Raw genomic sequence first — 24,204 nt, 5'->3', positions numbered from 1 at the left:
GTGAGAGCGGAGCTACGGGACATAGAGGAGACCCAGGTGAAAGCCTCATCTATAGTCGAAGACGAGAACCCCCGTTCCTTAAAGAATGAGGACACACTGATGCCCTGGTTTGGAACACCTCATCCTGGGTGCAGATGCGGCGTAGACGGAGGAATGGGGAGTAGGGGATAGAGTTCTTACAGGAAGTAGGGTGGGAAGAAGTGTAGTCCAGATACCAATGGGAGTCAGTGGGTTTGTAGTAGATGTCGGTCAGTAGTCTGTTACCTACGATGGAGATAGTGAGGTCTAGAAAGGGTAGGGAGATGTCGGAAATGGTCCAGGTGAATTTGAGTGTTGGATGGAAGTTAGCGGTGAAATGGATGAAGTCAGTGAGTTCTGCATGGGTGCAGGAGGTAGCACCAATGCAAGTGTCAATGTAGCGGAGATAGAGTTCGGGGATAGGGCCACGGCACGCCTCGAACAAGGATTGTCATTTACATAAAAGTAATTTATTTATATCACATCGAGTAGATGTCCCAGCAAAGATACCTGAGGACCACGACTGGTCACAGATCACCAGCCAGAATAGCAACCTTCCACCACAACCCACAATTGTAGATGTTATGAGTCATACTTTGTAGCTATGCCCACTAGTTTAACAGAAAGCTTCCCTGCCTTGTTCTCACACTTTTAGAGTAACGTGCTAGTATGAAGTTACCTATGCTGTAATATTAATAAAGTCTTTGGACCTTAATCACGGTGTGAGACTTTGGTTATTCCAACAGCAGAATCACATGAGAAGGCATCTAGCAGTGTCCACACAGTCAAGTATTCCGGCATCCAATCTTCTAGGAGTAAGCCCATTCTGAATCCATACAACCACGTCACCATGAATCCAGTACTTCGTAATTTTCTGGATCAGCCAACCATGGAGGACTTCATCAAATGTTTTACTAAAATCCACGTAGATCACATCCACTGCCCTACCCTCATTAATCACCTTCATCAGGTCCTCAAAAAAGTCAATGGAGTTAGTAAGACATAACCTGCCCCATACAAAGCCATGCTGACTGCACCTAATTTGCCAATTCCCTTCCAAATGGGAGTAAATTCTATCCTGAGGAATCCTCTCCTATAGCTTCACTAACAGTGACATAAGGCTCATTGGCAAATAATTCCCTGGTTTATCTCTACTTCCCTTCTTCAACAAATGAACAATAGTGTTTTTTCTCTCATCCTCTGGGGAAATATCTAGTTTTCTGCAATCTCATCCCTAGCTTCTCTTAATAACTTTGGAAAAATCTTATCAGGCCCTCGGGATTCATCCACATTAATGTCCTTGATGAGCCCCCACCACCACCACCACCACCACCTGGGGATTCAGGGATGGGCGGGGTGACAGAAGGAAGGGTGACGGGGACGGTGGGACAAATGTGTGCAAATGGGAAAAGGGGGGACGTGGAAAGGAGGCGAGAAGGGGAGGTAGGGTTGTATTATTTGAAAATGAAGAATTCAGTCTTCAGTCTATTGGCTTGTAGGCTCCCAAGAGCAATATGGGGTGCTATTCCACCAGTTTGCATGTTACCTCACTAGCAGTGGAGGAGGTCATTTCAGAAAGGTTAATATGGGAATGGGAAGGGGAGTTAAAAATGGTTAGCAACCGGGAGCTCCAGCAGTCCTTTGCAGACTGACCGCAAATATTCAGTGAAATAGTCACCGAGTGTACGCTTGGTCTTGCTGATGGCTCTAGGGACATGTACAGGAGTTTGAAGGCTCTGACATCCAGATTTAAGAATAGCTATTTCCCAAATGCTATTCGACTCCAAAACCGATCAGCTTGGCCACACTCCGTTCCCAGAGGCATTACAACATGCTCTTCCCCTTAACTCTACCTCATTCATTATTGCATTCTTCTATTTCTTTTTTTTTTACAGTGCTTCAGATTCTTTTGCATCACAGTCTTGTACCATTCTGCTGTTTTTCACTCATCATTTTATTTATCATTGTATTTATCATTTATCATGCATTCACTCAAAAACCCAACCATGCCTGGACTTAGTAGAAATGAAGTTAAATAACCAGCAACTAACCATAGTCATACACCATGAAAATAGTCCCTTTGACCTAACTCGTCCATACCAACCAATATGTCCCATCTAAGCTAGTCCCATGTGCCAGTGTTTGAGTAAACTTTTCCTATCCATGTGCCTGTCCAAGTACCTGCCTCTGAGGAAATATTATACAAATAGAACCACTTGGATAGTGACTTTTATATAAGCTAAGTAATTTGCAAAAGAAAAGCTTAAAGTTTTCCTGAACCGAAATAAAGTGCAAACAGACACATACACACAGGCAAAGATGAATCAAAACATGGAGGCCTGAACCAGAACCTGCTTAGCTTAGGTTATTGTTTGGGGCAATTATAGCACTGGAGGAAATTGTATTTGATATGGCTTTGTGTTGAAGATTGAGAAGCTGAATAAGGGGCCTCTTCTTTGGCCATCTGCTCTGTCTCTATGGCACATTTTTGAGCTCTGAATGTGACATAAAGGTGAAGAGTTATGGCTTGTTTTGCTAGGTTTGAGAGAATTCAAGGCTGAGAGATGATAGACTGCAGTTAGCTTTGGCTTTGTAAAACAATAATGTGTGATAAGGAATAAAATGTAAGTGAAAGAATAGTTGCTTTGAGAAATAATTAGATTGTGGGAGTAGTTTATAGAAGGTTGAAGCAGATGGAATTCTGACGTAATGGTCTGAGATGTAGTCTCTTGTGTTCTGCCTGGTACATGAGATTGGAAATCCTACTTCCCGATAACAGGAAAGGCACCAAGCTCATATTAAGTAAATTGACAGATTTACGACCCATGTATCTTTGGATGGGAGATGGAAATGTGAGTTTTGAACTTAGGAACTGTAATTCAGCAAACTTATATAATTAATGTTTTAAAGACATAGGTAATGGTATTTCAAAATGTGTAAAATTATAAATAACACCAATTATGAAATGTATTGGCTTAATAGAAAGGTACACTTTAGACTTATAGAAATTGTTTAGATTTATAGAAATATATTTTCTCTTGGTATAGACAGTGTGTATGACGTGTGATCGTTATGTTATATATACGCATCTTGTATTTTGAGGAGTGGTCTTTCATAAGAGCCTACTGGGGTTTTGCTGTGTTGAAATAAAATAATTCTAAAACAGTTATAAAGCACAGGCAAACGAAGGCTGTAATGAGGCCAGGGAAGGGGGATCATGTGACTGATGTTGTAAATCACCAGAAGGACTCAGATGATTGGTTACTAGCTTGTCATACCCTCTGTATCTAAAATGTCTAATACCTATATAAATGCCATGAGTTTGTGTCAAAGTTACTCCTCTCTGGACCCGCCCCAGAGCATCAGCTCTGTGTTGGAAGGTTCAAGAGACTAGTCTCAGCTGAATAAAGAATTGATTTTAACAGCAACAAGTGTTTGAGTCAAGTTGACTTTAGATTGAAAGAACTCAGTTTAACACCTCAACAACCTCCACTGGCAGTACGTTCCCACAGCAGTTATACACACCACCTTCTGAGTCAAAAAGCTGCCCCTTGGTTTCCTATTATATCTTGCATCTTTCTCCTTAAACCTATGTCCTCTTGTTTTTGATTCCCCTACCCTGGGTACAAGACTGTGCAATCATCCTATCTATTCCCCTCATGATTTTATACACCTGTATACGGTCATCTCTCATGCTCCTGTGCTCCAAAGAATATAGTTTTAGCCTGCACAACCTCTCCCCATAGCTCATCCCCTCAATCCTGGAAACACCTTGTAAATCTTCTCTGTATTCTTTCCATCTTAATAACACCCTTCCTACCAAAACTTACTCCAAATATGGCCTCACCAATGTCTTGTACAACTTTAATGAAACATCTCAAGTTATACACTACCATTATACACTTGTTCTTCACTATCAACCATACCGCCTACTTTAGTGTCATTTGCAAACTTACTAATAATGCATTTTACATTCTCGTCCAAATCATTGGTATAACTCTCTCAGGTTAACATTTTTGAATACTAACCTACATTACTGCGTATATATAATTAAGTAATTTATTCCTGCACTTTTCTTAATTTTGTGATAGCTACAGTTCAACATGCTAGGGACTTTGGTGATGCTGAACAACCAGATGTTCTTGATTATTGAATGTTATTATTATCAATACCCAAGAGAGCTTGGGAACGACAGTCCCAGTGAATTGAAGGGAACACGTGAACCAGAGTCCCAATGAATGGAAGGGAGCGTGGGAGCCACAGTACAAGTGAATGCAGAGAAGCTGGGGAACCAAGGCACCAGTGAGTGGAGGGGACCATGGGAACCTGTGCTCAATGAGTTGAAAGGGAGCGCAGAAAACAGTACCTTGTGTGTTAAATGCCAAACCATGGAGATTTCCAATCAGTAAACTTACAGCTTTGCTATGTGTTATAATTTATTAGCTGTTTTCTTCACGCAACTCATAATTCAACCCACATAATGCCAATGTAAAAGCTAACATATCATCCAGCCTCTGGTGACCTCGGATGTCGCTCTTCACTTTTAGCTGGGATTTGCAAGTTAACAAAATCCCAAGCAATAGATGGATAGGGCTGGAAAGGCCATATCCGCTGGCTGGGATGACAAGACAGGAAGATAACAACACAAGCTATGGATAGAGAGAAGGAACACTAGATACCAGTCTAGAGTTCCAGCCTGGACATACTCACTGGTTTGGATCAGTGAAGAATCTCACATATTCAAAAGGCCAAGTGACCATGCAGCTTGTTCCATCATATACAAGTTCTCTGATAACATTCCAAGTTGAACGTGCAGCAAATTCTCTCTACATCTCTCCCATAATTTGGATTCTCTTCTGTTATTTCAAAATGGTTTCCTCGTGGTATTGGGAATTATTTAAGACAGAGGGAAAGGTCTGTGCCAGAGTGTGGATATCTCCCGATCTCCCCAATCTCGCCAGACGGTGAGCCTTTCAGCACAGTGAAAGGTTTGGATAGAGTGGATGTGGAGAGGATGTTCCCATTAGTGGGAGATTCTAGAACTAGAGGTCATAGCCTCAGAATTAAAGGACGTTCTTTTTGGAAGGAGATGAGGAGGAATTTCTTTAGTCCGAGGGTGGTGAATCTGTGGAATCCTTTGCCGCAGAAGGCTGTGGCGGCCAAGTCAGTGAATATTTTTAAGGCAGAAATAGATAGATTCTTGATTAGTACAGGTGTCAGAGGTCATGGGGAGAAGGCAGAAGAATGGGGTTGGGAGAGATAGATCAGCCATGATTGAATGGCGGAGTAGACGATGGGCCGAATGGCCTAATTCTGTTCCTATCACATGATCTTATACCGTCATTATGCTCCCTGCATACAAAGCCATTTTTAATGCATATTCAAACTCTACTTACCAACTTGAAATTCAACAAATTGGTGTCATCTTCTGGAAGAGGCTGGAACACAGCGAGGGCCACACAATTGGCGAAGATGGTAATGAGGATGATAATTTCGAACGGTCTGTCAATGCAATCAAGGAAAACTATTCACAGTCTAATGATCCCCCCTGACCTCTACTTCTACAAATAAAGCTGCCTCTCAGATTCCTTGGCAAAGATTCACAGGTCAGGTATAGCACTGAGTGGATAGAAAAGTGAGCTTTAATGTCCTAACCACTTAAACAGAATCTTACTATTGCTGATGTTTGATACCTGAAATAAAAAACAAAATGGTCACATGACAAATGCAAGAAGATGGCCAAACAGCATCTACAAAAATGAGAGAACAAAATTAATGGTTCAAGTCGATAATCTTTCATCAGAAAGTCTGATAGAAGATCATTGACCTGAAATGTTAACTGGCTCCTTCTCTGTGAATGCTTTGAGAATTTCTAGTTTTGATTTCAAAAGGGCAGTAAAGCTGAGAATGAATTTCTCTCTAGTTGGTTCATCAGATCCCCTTAAATTCAGAAAAACTTTGGTCAATCACCCATAACCTGCTGAATGTTGGGGAATGAAATGTTAGTTTGTGAAATATTCCCTCACATTGCACCATTGAAGTATATCAATTAATTCCTGAAATGTTTCAACACAAGTGTGGAATAAATCTCCGTCCACATTGCTGTACCAAACACTTCCTTGGTAGTTTGAGCACAGAATGCATAAAGTAGTGCTCTTTCAACACTGTTCTATCAAACTCTCCCAGGGCACATGCAGCACCAGTTGTCTTAGATTCAGCCCGTCATATTTTGAGAGATTTCCTTGTTCTAATGATCCCAGGAACAAACTGACCCAGGAACAAACTGACCAGTGTCTTGTACTGCTTCGGGGTGAACAGGTCTGACATGAGGTTGCAGATCACGTTACTTTTGAAGTTGTCAACAGTGGATAAAACAGAATACAGTATTAAAGCTCCGCATGGCAGGACAAGATAAGATCTCCAATCATCTTCACACTGACTGCCTTGACTACAACTCTAGAATTTCTGCCTTTGAGGATTGTGTTGTGCCAATACCCCCATTTTTCCACTACTGGTAACAACAGCCCCTCAAAACCAACCTATCCACGTTCTCCAGAGATGCTGCCTGACCAGCTGAGTTACTATAGAACGTTGTGCTTTGTAAAACAGCATCTACAGTTCCTTGTAGCCCCTCTCTGCAGCCAATCTCTGCAGCAAAAGCTGTGTCCAGAGGAACAATGAATCAATTTCTGCCTCTTTCTACTAGCTCTTTACTCCATCAGTCAGCTATCTCCTCTTTACTCTGAAGAAATGTCCCCAGCCAAGTTTTCGTCTGCCCATTTCCCTCCACAGGTGCAGTCTGCCACACTGAATTCCTCCAGCTGCTTTGCCGTTTCCGTATTTCCTGTAATTAATTCTCCTGCTTCTGTCTATGAAGAATCTGTACTCAATCACAGTCATCTTTTCTCTTTTTCTCTCTGCAGTTAAAACTGGAAGGAGATAATTATTTTTAAACATAGTTACACTCTGATAGATAACCCTTTCTGGCTTAAGCCCTCCCTTCACCACCTCCGGTTTAAATTCCGTTTGGAATATTTTGGAGGACCAAGAAACCAAGAACCAAGAACCAAGAACAAATATAGCGAATTACCAAAGTATTGCTATCACAGGAAACCTGTGAGATGTAACATCAGTATTGGTTCCTTGAACAAGGCAAGATGAAGACACAAGGTCAATTGATAAAAGGGTGATCCTCACTTTCTCCTGGAAAGAGGAACCTAAGGACAGCCATTCACATCTTCAAACTTGCCATTAACAACAAGCTCATCAACCACTTTCTAGAGTTCATCACTTTAACCTTTCACCTCATACCCAGAAGCAATCAGCACGCCACTTTTATCACTAAATATGTCCCAATACCAAATGCTGAGAAAAATATCAAGGAACTGGTTGATTCCAAGCTTGATCAAGTCCTGAGCAATATTTCTAAGGGAGAAGCACTTCTCCTTGGTGACATATTGGTGATTCAAATTTGCTTCAATCTCTGTAATGGCATTTTCAAGATCAAAACTGCTGTGTATACCATTGGTTTATCTAGCCCACCCTGGAGAATTGAAAGCAGCCAAAATAAATGCAAAAGAAAATGAATACCAACTTCCTAAAAAGAGTTTACAAGCATTTATATCAATACAAAGTGTGGCCATGACTATAGCCTTTGAAAACACTGGGAGACACAAGTAGCTCAACACCATCCACTCAGTGTTCTGAATCAATTTCCAACATTACCTACCAACTGCAGGGTCAAACTATGAAAATTATGATTCAAGACTTCAACTCAAAATTAAGTTATTTTGTGGCAAAACAATATCTTGCACCAGCAAAAGAAAGTATCAGAGTAGCAGCTAAATGACAAACTCAAAGGCACATAGGTGACATCAAAACCAATTGGGAGCACCAGGAAGAGATAGCTCTACATTGATAAGAATTTCACGTGGAGCTTTTTTCAGGCCACATGGTACGTTTATGGTGCTTCCACAGGCCAAATCTCCAGCAATGCTCCTACGGGGAAATAAAACAATTTCATGGAAACCATTGAGACATTCCAGAACTGCAAGTTGATTAGGGGAAATGTCATTATCATTACAAAAAAAACTCTCACCACTGAAAGAAGAATTGTCCATCAGTCTACCCTTTAATAAAGTAGAACGATGCATCAAGCAGGCCAGGAGCAACAGTGCAGCAAAGTTGGACCGCTGGAACTCTTCAACCATAACCAGTTGCAAAACTGCACAAACTCATTCAAGAGTCAAGAGTCAAGAGCAAAACTGCACAAACTCATTCTCCAAATATGGAACAATGACAACATTCTAAGGAACTTAAACTTGTGAGGAAAATTACTGAACTATTGCCCCACTCTGTCTCACTGGGAAATTCTTCCCTATATACTTCTTAATTGTACCCTAAACATTGCCAAAACATTCCTCCCTGTAGATTCAAACCGTTTCACAGAGCAGCTCCAAGAAAAATACTATAATCAGTTATCGTCCATAGCTTAAATCCATGTGGCAAAAGCTTTTGATAATTTACACAGTGGAAGATTTAGGCCCAATTTGACTAGATACTACCTAATACCCTACAGGCCCTCAGCGATTAACTCTTTCTTGACTGCCCTACAAAATTCACACAGGTCCTGAGACCTACAAAGGTTTAAAGGCAATCACCATCTTCATCCAAACAAGCAAGGATGCTTCATCACAATTTTGCTGTTCATCTTCGTACATTCATGTTATTCCTCACTGACGACCCTTTCTCTACAGGATCAACGTCAAATCAGAATGGACAATCTTCAGACTTGGACATTTAGAAAGACCAATCTGACAAATATATCATTAACCACCAATACCCAGTACATTTCTTCTTCTTGCCTATGGAGTGCACAGCCTAAAGTTGTAGGACAACTTGTTCTATTTGATCTTATTTGATTGTGCACACTGGGTTGATTGCATTCGTCGAAACAGGGTGTCCACCCCACCAATACATTTGCAATCGTGTCATTCTTGCAAATACCAATGTTGACTTCCAATCTGTAGCAAACCTCTTTGCAGAATCCTACTAAATCTGGATTTATAATCAACCTGAAGGCAATGAAAGGATTGTCTCAGGAAGCAATCAAAGCTTTGCTTTTTTTTCGGTTAATGTCGTTGGGGCGCTGCCCTGCCAGCCGGCTGCCCTGCTTTTCGTTATTTTGATTTTTTTGTTTTTTGTTGGTGTGACCAAGTGTTTGTTTTGGTGTCCTCGGTGTGTCTTGTGTGCAGGGTGGTGGGGGGGAAAGGGGGGAACCGTTTTTCGGTCACTTCCTCATGGAGAGGCAACTTTTTCCATGTCGCTTCTCTGCCTCCCCTCTCGCGGCCTATCACCTTGGATTGTGGTGGCCTTTCTCGGAGTCGGGCCCGGAGCTTCAGCAGTGGACGCAGCGTGGACTTTTCCATCGCGGAGCAGGGGCTAGCCCTTGCCGGGAATCGTCAGAGAGGAGTGCTCCGATCGCTGGCCTGGTGACTTTGACATCACGGGGCTGTGGTCTGTGGAGCTTTTAGCCACGGGCGTGGCGTGGCGTGGATTTACCATCCGGAGTCTGGGATCCCTTGCCGGGGATCGCCGGAGAAGAGCTCCGACCGCCGCCCAGCGGCCTATAGCATCCTGAAGCCCGCGGTCTCCGGTAGGAAAGTGGCGCTCTAAGCCGCGGAGTGTGTTCGACCATCCCGACATCGAAGTTTCGATCATCCCAAAGTGAGGGCCTGTACATCCGGCCGCCCATGGTGGTGACTGTGGAGTGTTTGTGGCCCCGACCACGAATGAACAAGGGAGGAGGACTGACTGAATGTTGTTGCCTTCCACCACAGTGAAGAATGCTGTGGTGGGTGTTTGTGTTGGATTTTGTTGTGCGTTGTGTGTTCTTTTTTTCAACTGTATCGCTGCATGGCAAATTCATTTCACTGTACCTTGGTTGATGCATGTGACGAATAAATTTGACTGACTTATTTTGAAGGCCGCACATTGATAACAAAATTCAACATGAGATCCAATGCATGAACGCTTCTTTTGGAAAATATCTTCAAAATATCTTCCTATGACCTATGGAATAACATCAGATTCCAGGTACACAGCTGTTTGCATCCATGTCTTTCTCTATTAATTTGAAACCTAAGTAACCTTTTTATATTTCCCGAAGAACCTGGGGAGATACCCTTAACAATTACTTTGGAAAATCCTCTTCAACAGGTTCTCCCCAAACCTCACATCATTGCAGCAATGGAGACACAAAGAACTTCAAATGCTTGAATCTTGTATAGAACACAAAGTGCTGGAGTAACTCAGCGGGTCAGGCAACATTTCTGGAGGTCATGAATAGGCGATGTTTTAGTTCAGGATTCTTCTTGCAGCAATAGTCATCACATCATTTTATTCGATTGAATGGCCAACTCTCAACCCTCAAAATCTATATTCCTGGCACAATCACGGTCAACGATCCCGCAATGATCAAAGGGAAAACGAAAAAGATATAATGAAGACAAGAGCTTAAGCCATCACAAGCTGCCCATTCAGGGCAAAGGGAAAAGCTAAGAATTCCTCAGCCAGTATTTTGACTCATATGATAACCCTCCAATTACAGCAGTCAGATAGATCTATGGTTCTGATTAGATTACATTGTCACTTCCCAATACATCCGTGAATCATGGAAATAAATAGATACATTCTGGCCATTAAGTACAAAAGCTGTGAAGTTGAAATCATTGGGTTGTGTAGCATAGAAACAGGCCCTTCGACTCACAGCATCTACAAAGACCATTGTGCCTTGTCACAGTTGCCTGCATTAATTCCATACCCTTCAACTGTCCAGATGCATCTTAAATGTCGTTGCTGTTCCTTTATTCAATACCTCCTCTGGCAGCTTATTCCAGATACCAACTACTCCTCAGATATCTGTTTTTGCTCCAGAGAAAACAGATCCAGTCTATCTAATCTCTCCAATCCAGGCAATAACCTTGTGAATCGCTTCTGCACTTTCTCTGCCTTCATCACAATTCCTGTGGTGTGGGGTCTAGAACTGTACATAATATTATGTACAGTCGAATCAATGTCCTGTGCGAACATGACATAATGTCCCAAATCTTGTACTCAATGCTACAGCCGATAAAGGTCATGGGTACAGAGTGAGTAAATCAGGGGACTGAGCACGCAGCCTTGAGGTGCTCCCGTACTAATTGTTACTGAGGATGAAGTGGTTCCTCCAATTCGAACAGACTGTGGTCAGTGGATGAGAAAGTCGAGGATCCAATTGCAGAGGGATGCACAGAGGCCCAGTTCAGTGAGCTTGGTAACCAGCTTGGAAGGGATGATGGTATTAAACGCCGAGCTGTAGTCCATAAACAGCAGCCTGACGTAAGTATTTTTATTGTCCAAGTGGTCCAATGCGGAGTGGAAAGCCAGTGAAATTGCATCCTCCGTTGACCTGTTGTGGCGGTATGCAAACTGTAGTGGGTCGAGGTTCTTGGCGAGGTAGGTGTTGATGTGCACCATAACCAACCTCTCAAAGCACTTCATCACCACAGATGTTAATGCCACTGGTCGATAGTTATTGAGGCACGTCACCTTACTCTTCTCGGCCACCGGTATTATTGATGCCCTCTTAAAGCAGGTGGGAACCTCAGACCTCAGAAGTGAGAGGTTGAAAATGTCCGCAAAAATTCCCGCCAGTTAGTCTGCACAGGTATTGAGAATGCGACCGGGTGTACCATCAGGTCCAGGCGCTTTCCGAGGATTCACCCCCCTGAAGGATCCTCTGATGTCGGCCTCTGTGTGACTGTAATACCGTCAGGGCGAATGGGGGCTCGGGAAGGCACATCAGTGTTCTCCCTATCGAACCGTGCGTAGAACGCATTGAGCTCGTCAGGAAGTGATGCTTCGCTGTCATTTCAGCTACCTCCTTATTTCGCCTTGTAGGAGGTGATGGCATTCAAGCCCTGCCAGTTGCCGAGCACCTGCCTCATCTTCCAGCTTAGAGTAGAAGTCACTTTTGGCCTTTTTGATGGCCTTACCAAGGTCGTATCTGGACTTCTTATAGACCTTTGAATCGCCAGACCTGAATGCCCGGGATCTGGTCTTCAGAAAAATGCGGATCTCATGGTTCATCCAAGGCTTCTGGTTAGGAATCACTCGGAAGGTTTTTGTTGGAACGCAGTCCTCCACACATTTCCTTATGAAGTCTGTGACGACTGTGGCGTATTTATTCAGGTCCGTTACCGAGTCCCTGAACATTGCCTAGTCTACAGACTCCAGGCAGTCTTGGAGTTGTTCCTCTGACGCCCCCGACCAGCTCTGTATAGTTTGATCCTCTGGTGCTGCAGGAGACATGTTGGTGGAAGTTAGGTAGCAATTTCTTCAGGTTAGCTTTGTTAAAGTCCCAGCTACGGTGGTAAATGCCTCGGCTGCTTCAGGTTGTGGACCACGGCGTGCAGCTCCTCCAGTGCCAGCCGAAAGTCTGCCTGGGGTGGGATGTAGACCGCGGTCAGGATGGTGGAGGTGAATTCCCTCAGTAGAAGGAGCAGCACTTCACCTCCAGGTGTTCCAGGTGCGGAGAGCAGGAGTTAGATAGGACTGACACGTCTGAGCACCACGAAGAGTTGACCGTGATTGCGTAGCCGCACATAATGCGAACTCCATCATCAAGTTCACTGACGACACCATTGTGGTTGGACGAATCACAGATGGGGACGAGTCAGAGTATAGAAGTGAGATCGACCGACTGACCAAATGGTGCCACCACAACAACCTGGCTCTCAACATCAGTAAGACCAAGGAACTGATTGTGGACTATGGTAGGGGAGGGATGAGGACTCACAATCCTGTTCATATCAATGGTGGAGAAGGTCAATAACTTCAAATTCCTGGACGTGCACATTTCCGAAGATCTTTCCTGGACCCAGCACACCGATGCAATTATAAATAAGGCACATCAGCGACTCTTACTTCCTGAGAAGATTATCAAGATTCGGCATGTCGAAGAGGATTCTCCTAAACTTCTACAGGTGCACGGTAGAGAGCATTCAGACTGGTTGCATCGTGGCCTGGTTCGGCAACTTGAAGGTCCAGGAGCGAAAAAGACGACAAAAAGTTGTGACCACTGCCCAGTCCATCACCGGCTTTGACCTCATCACCTTTGAAGGGATCTATCGTAGTCGCTGCCTCAAAAAGGCAGCCAACATCATCAAGGACCCACACCATCCTGGCCACACACTCATCTCACCATTGCCACCAGGAAGAAGGTACAGGAGCCTGAAAACTGTAACGTCCAGGTTCAGGAACAGCTTATTCCCTGCAGCCATCAGGCTATTAAACACAACAACAAATAAGCTCTGAGCTCTGAACTGCAAAAGACTATATTATCATTTGTTATTTGCACTATATTTGTTATTTATTGAACGTATTCTTTTTTTTCTTTTCCCCCGTTATGTACTATGTTTACATATTCACATATTCTGTTGTGCTGCAGCAAGTAAGAATTTCATTGTCCCATCCGGGACTTATGACAAAAAAACTCTTGAATCTCTTGACAAGCATGTGTCACCATTACCAGGAAACTATGTCCCTGTACTCCTGGGTGTTACTGTTCAAGAACACCCCCCAGGGCCCTGCCATTCTTTGTGTCTTGCCCAGGTTTAAGTTCCCAAAACACACCACTTTGAGTTAAATTTCATCTGACATTTCTTGGCAAGATTTCCCAGTTATCAATGTTCTATTATACCATTAGCCAATATTCTTCAGTGCTCATTATACCACCAATTTTGGTGTCATCTACAAACTTACTAATCATGCTACCAACTTTCTCATCCAAATTATTAATATATTATGGACAACATTGGACCCAGCACCAAACCCTGCGACACACGGCTACTCATAGCCTCCACTCTTGAAAACAACCCTCCACTACTACACGTTGGCACCTATCATCAAGCGAATATTGTATCCAATAGCCTCGTGCATGCCGGATCCCATGTGTTGTAATCTTCCCGATCAGCCTATATGGGATCATGACAATAGCCTTAGATAAAGTCACTTAGATAAAGTCTGCTGTCCTGCTCTTTGTCAATATTCTTGGTCACCTCTTCAAATAAAATTAGCCAAATTCATGAGACATGATTTACTAATTTATTAATTTCCATGTTAGTTAGGATACATGTATACAATGCATACATTGCGTATGCAAGCAAAGAAATCCACTGTGCCTAGTCACATGTGACAATAAAGTATTCCTATTCCTATCTACCCAATGCTGGTTAAACAACAAATAATAGTGACAGGAAGTGACAGAAGGAACGAGGGTGGGTTTGTACAATAGAAACATTGAGAAAAGGAATATGGTAGCAAGATGGGGAGGTGAACGTAGATGGAGAAGGTTGTTGGAGTGGGGAGAGTGTTGATAGAAGGGGCAAAATAGTAGTGGGGATCGGCATAGGGAAGGGTGGGTAGATAGAGGTGGAGGCAAAAGGGACAGAGCAGCATTAGAACTGGGCAGAAGAGGAGATGATTGGGTATGGGGAAAGTGGGGGGGGGGGCACATTGGAGGTAGGAATAGAGGCCAGACATCGACCACTATGTCTACCTCTGATCACCTTTTACAAAGGATATAATGAGAGGGTAATTAGAAACCTTTCAGCATTGTGGAATATTAGTTACAATGATCGGATGACGATGAACTTGCGTCAGCAGATCCTTAGTCTAGCCTTCCAGATTACTTCATCAGTAAACTAGCTACAACGTAAGCTCCCCCTAGCCTGCCTCCCCACTTTCGTCACAGTATAAAGGCGGAAATTTGCAGCAATGCACTTATTGTTGTACAAGAGTGTCCCTGTCAGAGACCAGGGACATTACTGAGGTGCAGTTTTTAGAGTCTTGGTAATAACAAGCTAGGGAAGGCCAGCAATTCCTTTTAATACAAGAGAGAGGCTCGGTGACCAGAGTAAGCTGGGTGTAGCTGACCAAATATGGATTGAAACCAAGGACAGCTGCACAAACCGTGTCAAAAGGCATCTCCCGTCACACTCACAACACTCTATTCCTGTCTCTTTGCTGCTTTCAGCGTGTGATTTTCTGTCTCTTCCTCCCCACTTTCCCCACACCCACATTCATAAATAAATAATATTCCCCAGCCCCCTTCTCTTCTACCCAGTTCTAACACTAATCTCTCCCCATTCTTTCTCACCACTCCTCTTTCGGCCTCCCCCAGCTCCTTCTATCGACACTTTCCCCCTCACCAACAAACTTCGCCCCTCTCCATCTACATGCACCTTTTCCCCCGTCTCTCCACCATACTCCTATTCTCTAATTTACGTACCCTACAACTACTCCTCTCCCTTTCTGCCACTCTCCCTCTGCCTACCTCCCTTCTCCTGTCCATCTCGTACCCTAATCCTCCACTCACTTTCTCCATCCACTCCCACCTCCTCACCTTTTCCATTTTCCCTTTCCCCTCCCACTCCCTTTGTCATTAGTCCTTCTTTCTCCACCCCCTTCTCTTCCTCAGTTTAGCCCTTCACATATCTCTCCTGTTTCATCTCCTCCCATGCTCTCTCTCACTTTCCCCACTACCTGCCTTCATCATTTAAGTCTCCCCCATTTTTTTTCCACTCACAAGGGCATAGGAACAAAAGAAAACAGGAACACCAGTAGGCCACTCAGCCCCTCAAGCTTAAACTATGACCCAATATAATCATGTCTGATCTATGCTGTCCTCAACTCCACCAGTTACCCGAAATCTCAATTCCTAGATTCAAATGTTTACCTATCTCGAATTATGTATTGAATGATCCGCAGCTCTCCACCACAACCCTTGACAGCAGTGAATTACAGAGATTTGCCACACAGTGTGAGAAAACTCATACTCTCACACACTCCTTGAGTCTGTTCAAAGAAAGCGTTGTCTGCGAAGGGCGCTCAGCATCGCCAAGGACTGCTCTCACCCCAACCACAGACTGTTTACCCTCCTACCATCCGGGAGGCGTTACAGGTCTCTCCGTTGCTGGACCAGCAGGTCCAGGAACAGCTTCTTCCCTACGGCTGTTACACTACTCAACACTGTACCTCGGTGATTGCCAATCACCCCCTCCCGGACACTCCTCCCACCAGGAAAAAATACTATGACTGTATGCACGTAAATAGATTTATTTATTGCTCATATTTATGTCACTCTTCTAGGGAGATGCTAACTGCATTTCGTTGTCTCTGTACTGTACACTGCACAATGACAATAAAGTTGAATCTGAATCTGAATCTGAATCTTTAATTGCTCATGATTTATGTTCCTTGCCAACTTTCCTTTCTTCACATTTTCCTCTCTCACTTTCTAATCTCTCCATCATTTTCCTCTCTCCTCTCCCTCCACCATGTCACTCACCTTTCCCTGAACCTCTCTCTGCTCCATTTCTCATCCCTCCATTTTTCTGCCAAACTCTTGCTCTCTCCATAAGCTTCTCTTCTGTCTCTTCATTACTCCCATCCTTCATCCTCCTCTACCCCTCTGCTCTTTATAGACAATAGACAATGAGTGCAGGAGTAGGCCATTCGGCCCTTCGAGCCAGCACCACCATTCAATGAGATCATGGCTGATCATCCACAATCATTACCCCGTTCCTGCCTTCTCCCCATATTCCCCGACTCCACTATCTTTAAGAGCCCTATCTTGCTCTCTCTTGAAAGAATTCAGAGAACCGGCCTCCACCACCCTCTGTGGCAGAGAATTCCACAGACTCACAACTCTTTGTGTGAAAATGTGTTTCCTCATCTCCGTTCTGAATGGCTTACCCCTTATTCGTAAACCGTGGCCCCTGGTTCTGGGCTCCCTCAACATCGGGAACATGTTTCCTGCCTCTGGCGTGTCCAAACCCTTAATAATCTTATATGTTTCAATAAGAACCTATGCTACACTCCCTCAATAGCAAGAATGTCCTTCCTCAAATTTGGAGACAAAAACTGCACACAATACTGCAGGTGTGGTCTCACTAGGGCCCTGTACAACTGCAGAACGACCTATTTGTTCCTTCTCCTCTTCTCTCTCTCTCACCCCTCCTTTCCCCGCCCCATATTCCTGCTCCTCTAGGTTTCCCCTCTACTCTGCTCTCCCCATCCCCACTCTCTTTCTGCTAGTGTCTTCTTGTCCGGAACCACAACATTCCCCGCTCTCACTCAGTCTCTCCACTTCACGTTCCTCTTCACCTTCGCACTTCATTATCCCAATTGGTCCTCTCCTTCCCCAGCCCTCTCTCCCCTCGTCTTGCCCTTTGAGTCCGTCCTTGCCTGTCCCACACTCAACCTCATGCTGCTCCTTCAACTCTTGCTGCCCTCTCCCCGTTTCTCAGAAACCATAAACCCATATCCATCCTTTGCATCCTCTTGCACTGTCCTCAGACATCCCCCTCAATACTCTTACCTGCTACTGTCCATCCGAATGCCATTACTCCAGCACAACTTTCTATAACTTTCCTGTCTACCTCCCCAAAACATCCTCCCTCCACATACACACTCCCCCCTTAACCCTCCTCTCTCACATTTTCCTTTGGTTCTTTTGCCATCTAATGGGTAATATACAATCAATATTTAAACTATCGGCACATCTTCAGGATACGAGAGGTAGCCAGAGTACAAAGAATAACCTATGTGGTTACAGGGAGAAGAGGCAAGTTCTATGCAGACAGCACTGGGGGGTCAGGATTGAACCTGGGTCTCTGGAGCTATGAGGCCGTACTAACATATTTATTCTGTCCATCCCGGACACACAGATACTTTCCCCACTAATCAAGCAAAATCACCTTCTGTTCTCACCCAATCTTCCAATTCAACATCCCCATCCATCCTCCCCACCCATCATCCACCACCTCTCCTCATCCACTATTCCTCATTGAATTTAGGAGATTGAGAGGGGATCTTATAGAAACTTACAAAATTCTTAAGGGGTTGGACAGGGTAGATGCAGGAAGATTGTTCCCGATGTTAGGGAAGTCCAGTACAAGAGGTCACAGCTTAAGGATAAGGGGGAAATCCTTTAAAACCGAGATGAGAAGAACTTTTTTCACACAGAGAGTGGTGAATCTCTGGAACTCTCTGCCACAGAGGGTAGTTGAGGCCAGTTCATTGGCTATATTTAAGAGGGAGTTAGATGTGGCCCTTGTGGCTAAGCGGATCAGGGGGTATGGAGAGAAGGCAGGTACGGGATACTGAGTTGGATGATCAGCCATGATCATATTGAATGGCGGTGCAGGCTCGAAGGGCCGAATGGCCTACTCCTGCACCTAATTTCTATGTTTCTATGTTTCTATGAATTCACCTATCATCTTCTCCATTCCACGCACCCTACCCACCACCTTCCTCATCCCACTCACCCTACCCATGCGACACGCATCACAGCCATGATCTTCTCCATCCCACCTCCAATGCCTTCATCTAATCTACCCTTCCCAATCCAATCATTGTTTACCCACCATTCTCCCATTCCATCTCCTCACAACCACGCCCTCACGCATTTATCTTCTCTCTCCTCCCACCCAAACCCATCCAACACCTTGCCCCCCTCCATTCGCCCATCCTAGTACCATCTCTCTCACCAGCCCCCGCCCTCCCTTACTCCGCCCTCCCTTTCGACGCCGCGATTCCCTCCCCCAACCGCCAAGACGACGGCAAGGATACTTCCATTCCACGATACTGGTGCAGAATTTGCGAAGCGGATTTTTGAGGCTCAGGCACAACAGGGACCTGGCGGGTCTCGGCGGTCCGACGAACACCGGCTTCTTGCCCTTCTTACTGTCCAGTCGTTTCTTCTGCGCCACATCCCCGTCCGCCTCCGGCTTCGTCTCCATGATGGGTCTCCCCCACGCCGCCTGTACTCCCCGGGCTCTGGGACTCGCTCTGCCAGCGCGATGTGCTGACCTCGGCTCTCGACCGCCCAGAAATACCAACAGTTAAAATTAGAGCAAAGCCGTGTCCGATGGGCCTGATCCAGGGAGTTAACAGCTGCATCGGCAGAGAGGGAATGAAGGGAGTGTGGGGAGGAGACTGGTGGTCACTCTGTAATCATACCCACTGAGTAATCAAGTCAGCCCATCAGGGGTTAGAGGGTGGGGGGTCTTGAGGGAACGGAAGGGGGCTAGAGGAAGAAGGCTCTAAGGGGAATGGTTTGAAGGGATCAGAGGGGCAAGAGTGTCTGAGGGAGGGGGACTGAGGAGAAAGGTCAGAGAGAGGGAGGTATCTGAGGGGGAAGGTGGACAGAGAGGTGAGAGGGAGTGGGAGGGGATCTGATGTCGGGGGAGTATGACAGATGAGGGGGTGGGGAGGTCTGACCAAGGGAGGGGGGCCTGAGGTAAAGGTTGGAGGTAAGGAAGGGGGTCTGAGGGAGGAGGGGAAGGTCAACAGGGGCCTTTGTCCCAGAAAGGGCAATTCGCCATGTGAGGCACAAAAACAGATTATTTTGCCCCACAAGTCCATGCCAACCATCAACAACCTACTGCATTGATCCCATTTTTTATTCTCCAAACTCCCCCTAGATTCTACCACTCACTTACACACAAGGGGCAATTTACAGTGGTCATCTGCCTTACCACCTATATATTTTGGGTGTATGGAAAGAAACAGGAGCTCCCGGAGGAAACTCACAGGGAGAACATGCAAATTCCTCACAAACCGTACTGGAGGTCAGTATTGAATCAGGTTCCATGTGCTGTGAAGCAACATCTCCTCCATCTGCTGCACCAAGTCGCCCAGCAAAATCACTGAGAAGGTGAGATGAGGGAAGTCACAGCCAAGATGTATTCATGACCAATATTCAAGTGCTGGAAACGTTCAAAATGGCAACATCTGTGCAAAGACAAAGCGAGTTAATGTTTCAGGACCCTTCCTCAGGAAAATTGAGATTTAAAAAATAGTTGTAAATTGCGGAGACAATGGCAAGTGGGATGGAGAGGATAAGGAGAAATGTGCGATGGGGTAAAATGTGTGTAGTTATCATCCAGTCAAATAGGTTTGTGGGAGAAGTGAGAGGGTGAGAATTCAGACAAGAAAGCATGATGTGTCTGTGGGAAATGATAAGCAAAGGCAAAAACATCAATGAACCCAAGGAACTGATCATTGACTTCAGAACAGGGTAGTCAAGAGATCACATGTCAGTTTTAAATGATAAGTCAGTGGATAAGAGTCAGCAGCTTGAAACTTCTGGGCGTTAGCATCTCAGATGAACTATCCTGGGCCCAGCACATAGATCTAATCACAAAGTAGGCGTGCCATTGCCTCCACTTTCTTAGAAGTATAAAGAGATTTGGCAAAGCATCAAATACTTCTACAGATGCACTGTGGAATGTATCCTGACGGATTGCATCATTGGCTCCACACTGCAATTCCAATAAAAAAAGAACATTAAAAAACGCAGAGAGTAGTACACCACATCCAGGTCCCTCAAATCGGCCGACTTGGGGTTGCTGAATGTCCCGCGGTCTAGGCATAAGCTCAGGGGCGACCGCGCCTTTGCGGTTGCAGTTCCTAGACTGTGGAACAGCATCCATCTCCCCATCAGAACTGCCCCCTCCATCGACTCCTTTAAGTCTAGAATAAAAACTTATCTGTTCTCCCAAGCCTTTCCTGACGTCCTCTGAGCGAGGGCTATGTATGTATATATGTATGTAACTTGCTTGTGTATACTATTCTTATAACAAATGTAAAGCACTTTGGTCAAGAAGAGTTTTTTAAATGTGCTATATAAATAAATTTGACGACTTGACTAATGGACTCAGCCCTTTCCATCACAGGCACAAGCCTCCCCTCCATTTAAAGCATCTACACGAGGCACTACCTCAAGAAGGTGGCAACTATCATCACAGATTCCCCCAATCTGGGCTATGCCCTCTTCTTGCTGCTATTGTCGGGCAGCAGATACAGAATCCTCAAGTCCCACACGATCAGATTCAGGAACAGTCACTTTCCAGCAACTGTCAGGTTTTTGAACCAACCTGCACAACCCAGATCCTACCTCTGCAACGCAACACTACAGACCACTTCTTCTGATACCATGCATTTATTTTCTCAGTGTGTTTTGACCAAATGTATATATATATATATGCCATTTATTGTCACTATACTCAGTGTGTTTCAGTGCCATATAAAACAGTCAAAAACAAAACAGAAGGGAGAAGCATTTTTTGCGGCTTCACAGGTCCGGGTTATATAATTCAGTGTGTGTGATTTATGTTTAATTTTCAGAAAACAACTATTCCTGAGTCTATTTGTCCTGGATTTGAAGCACCTATAGCGCCTTCCAAAGGGCAGCAGGTCTATCTGCCCTTGTGATGCCCTACTGCACACAGGGAGGGGATTTTCAATGTATCTGAGCCTCACCATACTTGTGCATATGACAATAAGCTTCACTTGACTTGACCAAGAGGTCAGGCTGTACTAATGGAGCAGAGGTGACTGATTCATGGTTACAGAATGATAAATGTCTGAGGGGTTACATTTCAGGGATCAGGGGTCAGAGGTTCAGTGTAGATGTGCATATCACCCAGAGAGTTGAAGAGTAATTTACACAAGCCACCTACCATCTAGGAATCGCTTTTTGAAGTTATTGTTTTGTCAGTGGATAAATGTGAGGTTATCCACTTTAGTGGCAAGAACAAGAAGGCAGATTATTATCTGAATGGTGTCAGAATAGGAGAAGGAGAGTTGCAATGAGAGTTGAGTGTGTTTGTACATCAGTCACTGAAAGTAAGCATGCAGGTACAACAGGCAGTGAAGCAAGCCAATGGCATGTTGACCTTCATTGCGAGAGGATTGGAGTTTAGGAGCAAGGAGGTTTCTACTGCAGTTGTATAGGGCCCTGGTGAAACTGCACATGGAGTTTTGTGTGCAATTTTGGTTTCCTAATTTGAGGAAGGACATTACTGGTATTGGGGGAATGCAGCTTAGGTTCACCAGGTTAATTCCCAGGATGGCGGGACTGACATATGATGAAAGAATGGGTCGACTGGGCTTGTATTCGCTGGAATTTAGGATGAGATGGGATCTTATAGAAACATATAAAATCTTAGAGGATTGAACAGGGTAGATGCAGGATAAATGTTCCCGATGTTGGGGGAGTCCAGAACCAGGGGTCACAGTTTAAGAATAAGGGGCAGGCCATTTAGGACTGAGATGTGGAAATCTCTGCCACAGAAGGCAGTGGAGGCCCATTCACTGGATGTTTAAGGGAATCAAGGGATATGGGAAAAAAAGCCAGAATGGGGTACTGATTTTGGATGATCAGCCATGATCATATTGAATGGCGGTGCTGGCTCGAAGGGCCGTTTGGCCTACTCCTGCACCTTTTTTCTATGTTTTCATGTTTACATAGAGAGTGGTACGTGCTTAGAACTTTCTTCCAGAGGAGGAGGCAGAAGCAGATATGACAGCAATGTTTAGGAGGCATATAGACAGACACAAGAGCAGGTAGGGAATTGAAAAATATGGATCATATACGCGCAGATGGAATTAGTTTAGATCAGCATTATGGTTGGTGCAGACATGGTGGTCTGAAGAAGTAGCTCTTGTACTGTTCTGTTTTACGTTGAAGTGTCACTCTCTGGAGTGGATGTCAATCTGTGGTAGAGGATAACGGGAGAAAAGATATTGGAGGTCACAGTTTGAGAGATTCGCATTGGAGATTCGCATTCGCATACTGACTTATGGTCAGACTGGGATGGTCTCTCTCGGGGCAGCCAGTGTCAGGGTCTCGTGTAGCCATTGTCAAAAGGATGATTGTAGTCAGAGATGGCAACAGTCAAGGTGGTCAGAATCAGAGCATGTGTCTCCCAGACATGGTCACAGTTATGTTGGGGTAGTCCAAGTTAGGGTCAGTCAAAGTGAGATGATTAATTTTCAGGTTAATTGTCAGGGGTAACTGCAGTCACTATGTCATGTGTGGTTGTAGATTGTCCCCTCTATGGTATGGGCTAGAGTCAGGCCATTCACATGCTTGGATGGTTAGAAGTGTAATAGCCAAGCTCTGGTCACAGAGGGTTGGTCTATGTCCGTTGGTCGGTCAAGAGTGAATACTGTCGGACCCGGTGACTTTACATGACGGTCACTATCCAGTGTGGTTCATGGAAGAATCTGAATGATTGGTGTTGACTCTTTAGTGGGCTACTGGCTGAGATAGGTGCCATCCTGGTAAGTTATCCTCTCTTGGGATGTAACTGGACATGAATGGAAGTAGTTAACAGCCAGTCGGTGTCAGTTACCTTCCCGGGCTGACATTCCAATGGAACCATTTCACTGATGACAAAGGGTCACAGTCCACGTCCCACAGTCCCAGTGTTCTGGGAGGGTCACTTTCTGGAGGACAGGTCCAGTTTGGATGATCTGACTTCGAATGAGCTTCAAAGGTGCCAGTTGAGGATGGCACTATCCCAGTTGTGGCACTGTCCCAGGGGTGGATCATGTTTAGTGACCCCATTTGAGTCACCATTTCAGTGTGCCTGACTGTCCAGATGATACTGTCCCCGGGTCAAGGTTTTGACATAATCACCATAAAGGGGTTACTATGCAAAAGCCACTGACTTTGTGGGACCAAGAAAACTCTGTCAGAGTGGGGTTCTAACCAATGGGTCTCTCTCCAGGGAGGATCAGTATTTAGGGCGGCACTGTCCAAGAAGGACACAGGGTGTTTATTCTTCATGGGGTTCAGCATCTGGTATTCACCAACAGTAGGGAGGTAACTGTCTGCACACTAAGGTCACAGTTCAGGGGAGGCTTTCACCATCCATGGGTCAGGGTATCACTGTCTCGGTTGAAAAGTTACTATCGGGGGGAGAGAGTCCACAGAGGAGGGGTTTATGCCTGGGGCACTAATAGGTAATAGAAGACACCATTGGTGAGAGTCAGTGTGCAGATGGAAGAGGGTTAGCGTTTATGGTGGACTCTATTTGCAGGATAGAAGGGCGTACCTGCAGTGAATAATGTTCACAGATCAGGAGATTTACAATCGATGCCTCAGTGCAGCTTAGGTACGATGGCTGTCAGCTGGGTGTCGAGTAGGTCAGCAATTGGTAGCAGGGCATGGAGGATGGAGGATCAAAGATGGAATAAAGAACAGTCATTGGCCTGAGCTAAGATTGAAGGGAGCATCAATGTCTATGGAAGTGGCAGATGTGGCTTCTGAGCAGGTAATCAGCCAGTGCT

At 44.9% G+C, this 24,204-nt stretch overlaps 1 protein-coding gene across 2 annotated transcripts in view; it reads right to left on the bottom strand.

Moving 5' to 3' along the window:
- Window positions 1-19,004, bottom strand: part of LOC129708776 (voltage-dependent L-type calcium channel subunit alpha-1S-like) — a 115,331-nt gene extending 96,327 nt beyond the window's left edge. For both annotated transcript variants that reach the window (XM_055654732.1, XM_055654733.1), the window contains exons 1-2: window positions 18,694-19,004; window positions 5,415-5,520 (exon numbers count right to left, since the gene is read on the bottom strand). In XM_055654732.1, the coding sequence (XP_055510707.1) occupies window positions 5,415-5,520; window positions 18,694-18,863 (276 nt within the window). In that variant the 5' untranslated portion in view covers window positions 18,864-19,004. The remainder of the gene's footprint in view (window positions 1-5,414; window positions 5,521-18,693) is intronic.
- Between the last annotated feature and the right edge of the window lie 5,200 nt (window positions 19,005-24,204).

This window comes from Leucoraja erinacea, chromosome 24 (genome assembly GCF_028641065.1).
Source record: "Leucoraja erinacea ecotype New England chromosome 24, Leri_hhj_1, whole genome shotgun sequence".
NCBI lineage: Eukaryota > Metazoa > Chordata > Chondrichthyes > Rajiformes > Rajidae > Leucoraja > Leucoraja erinaceus.
This window is presented reverse-complemented; position numbering and strand designations above follow the sequence as displayed.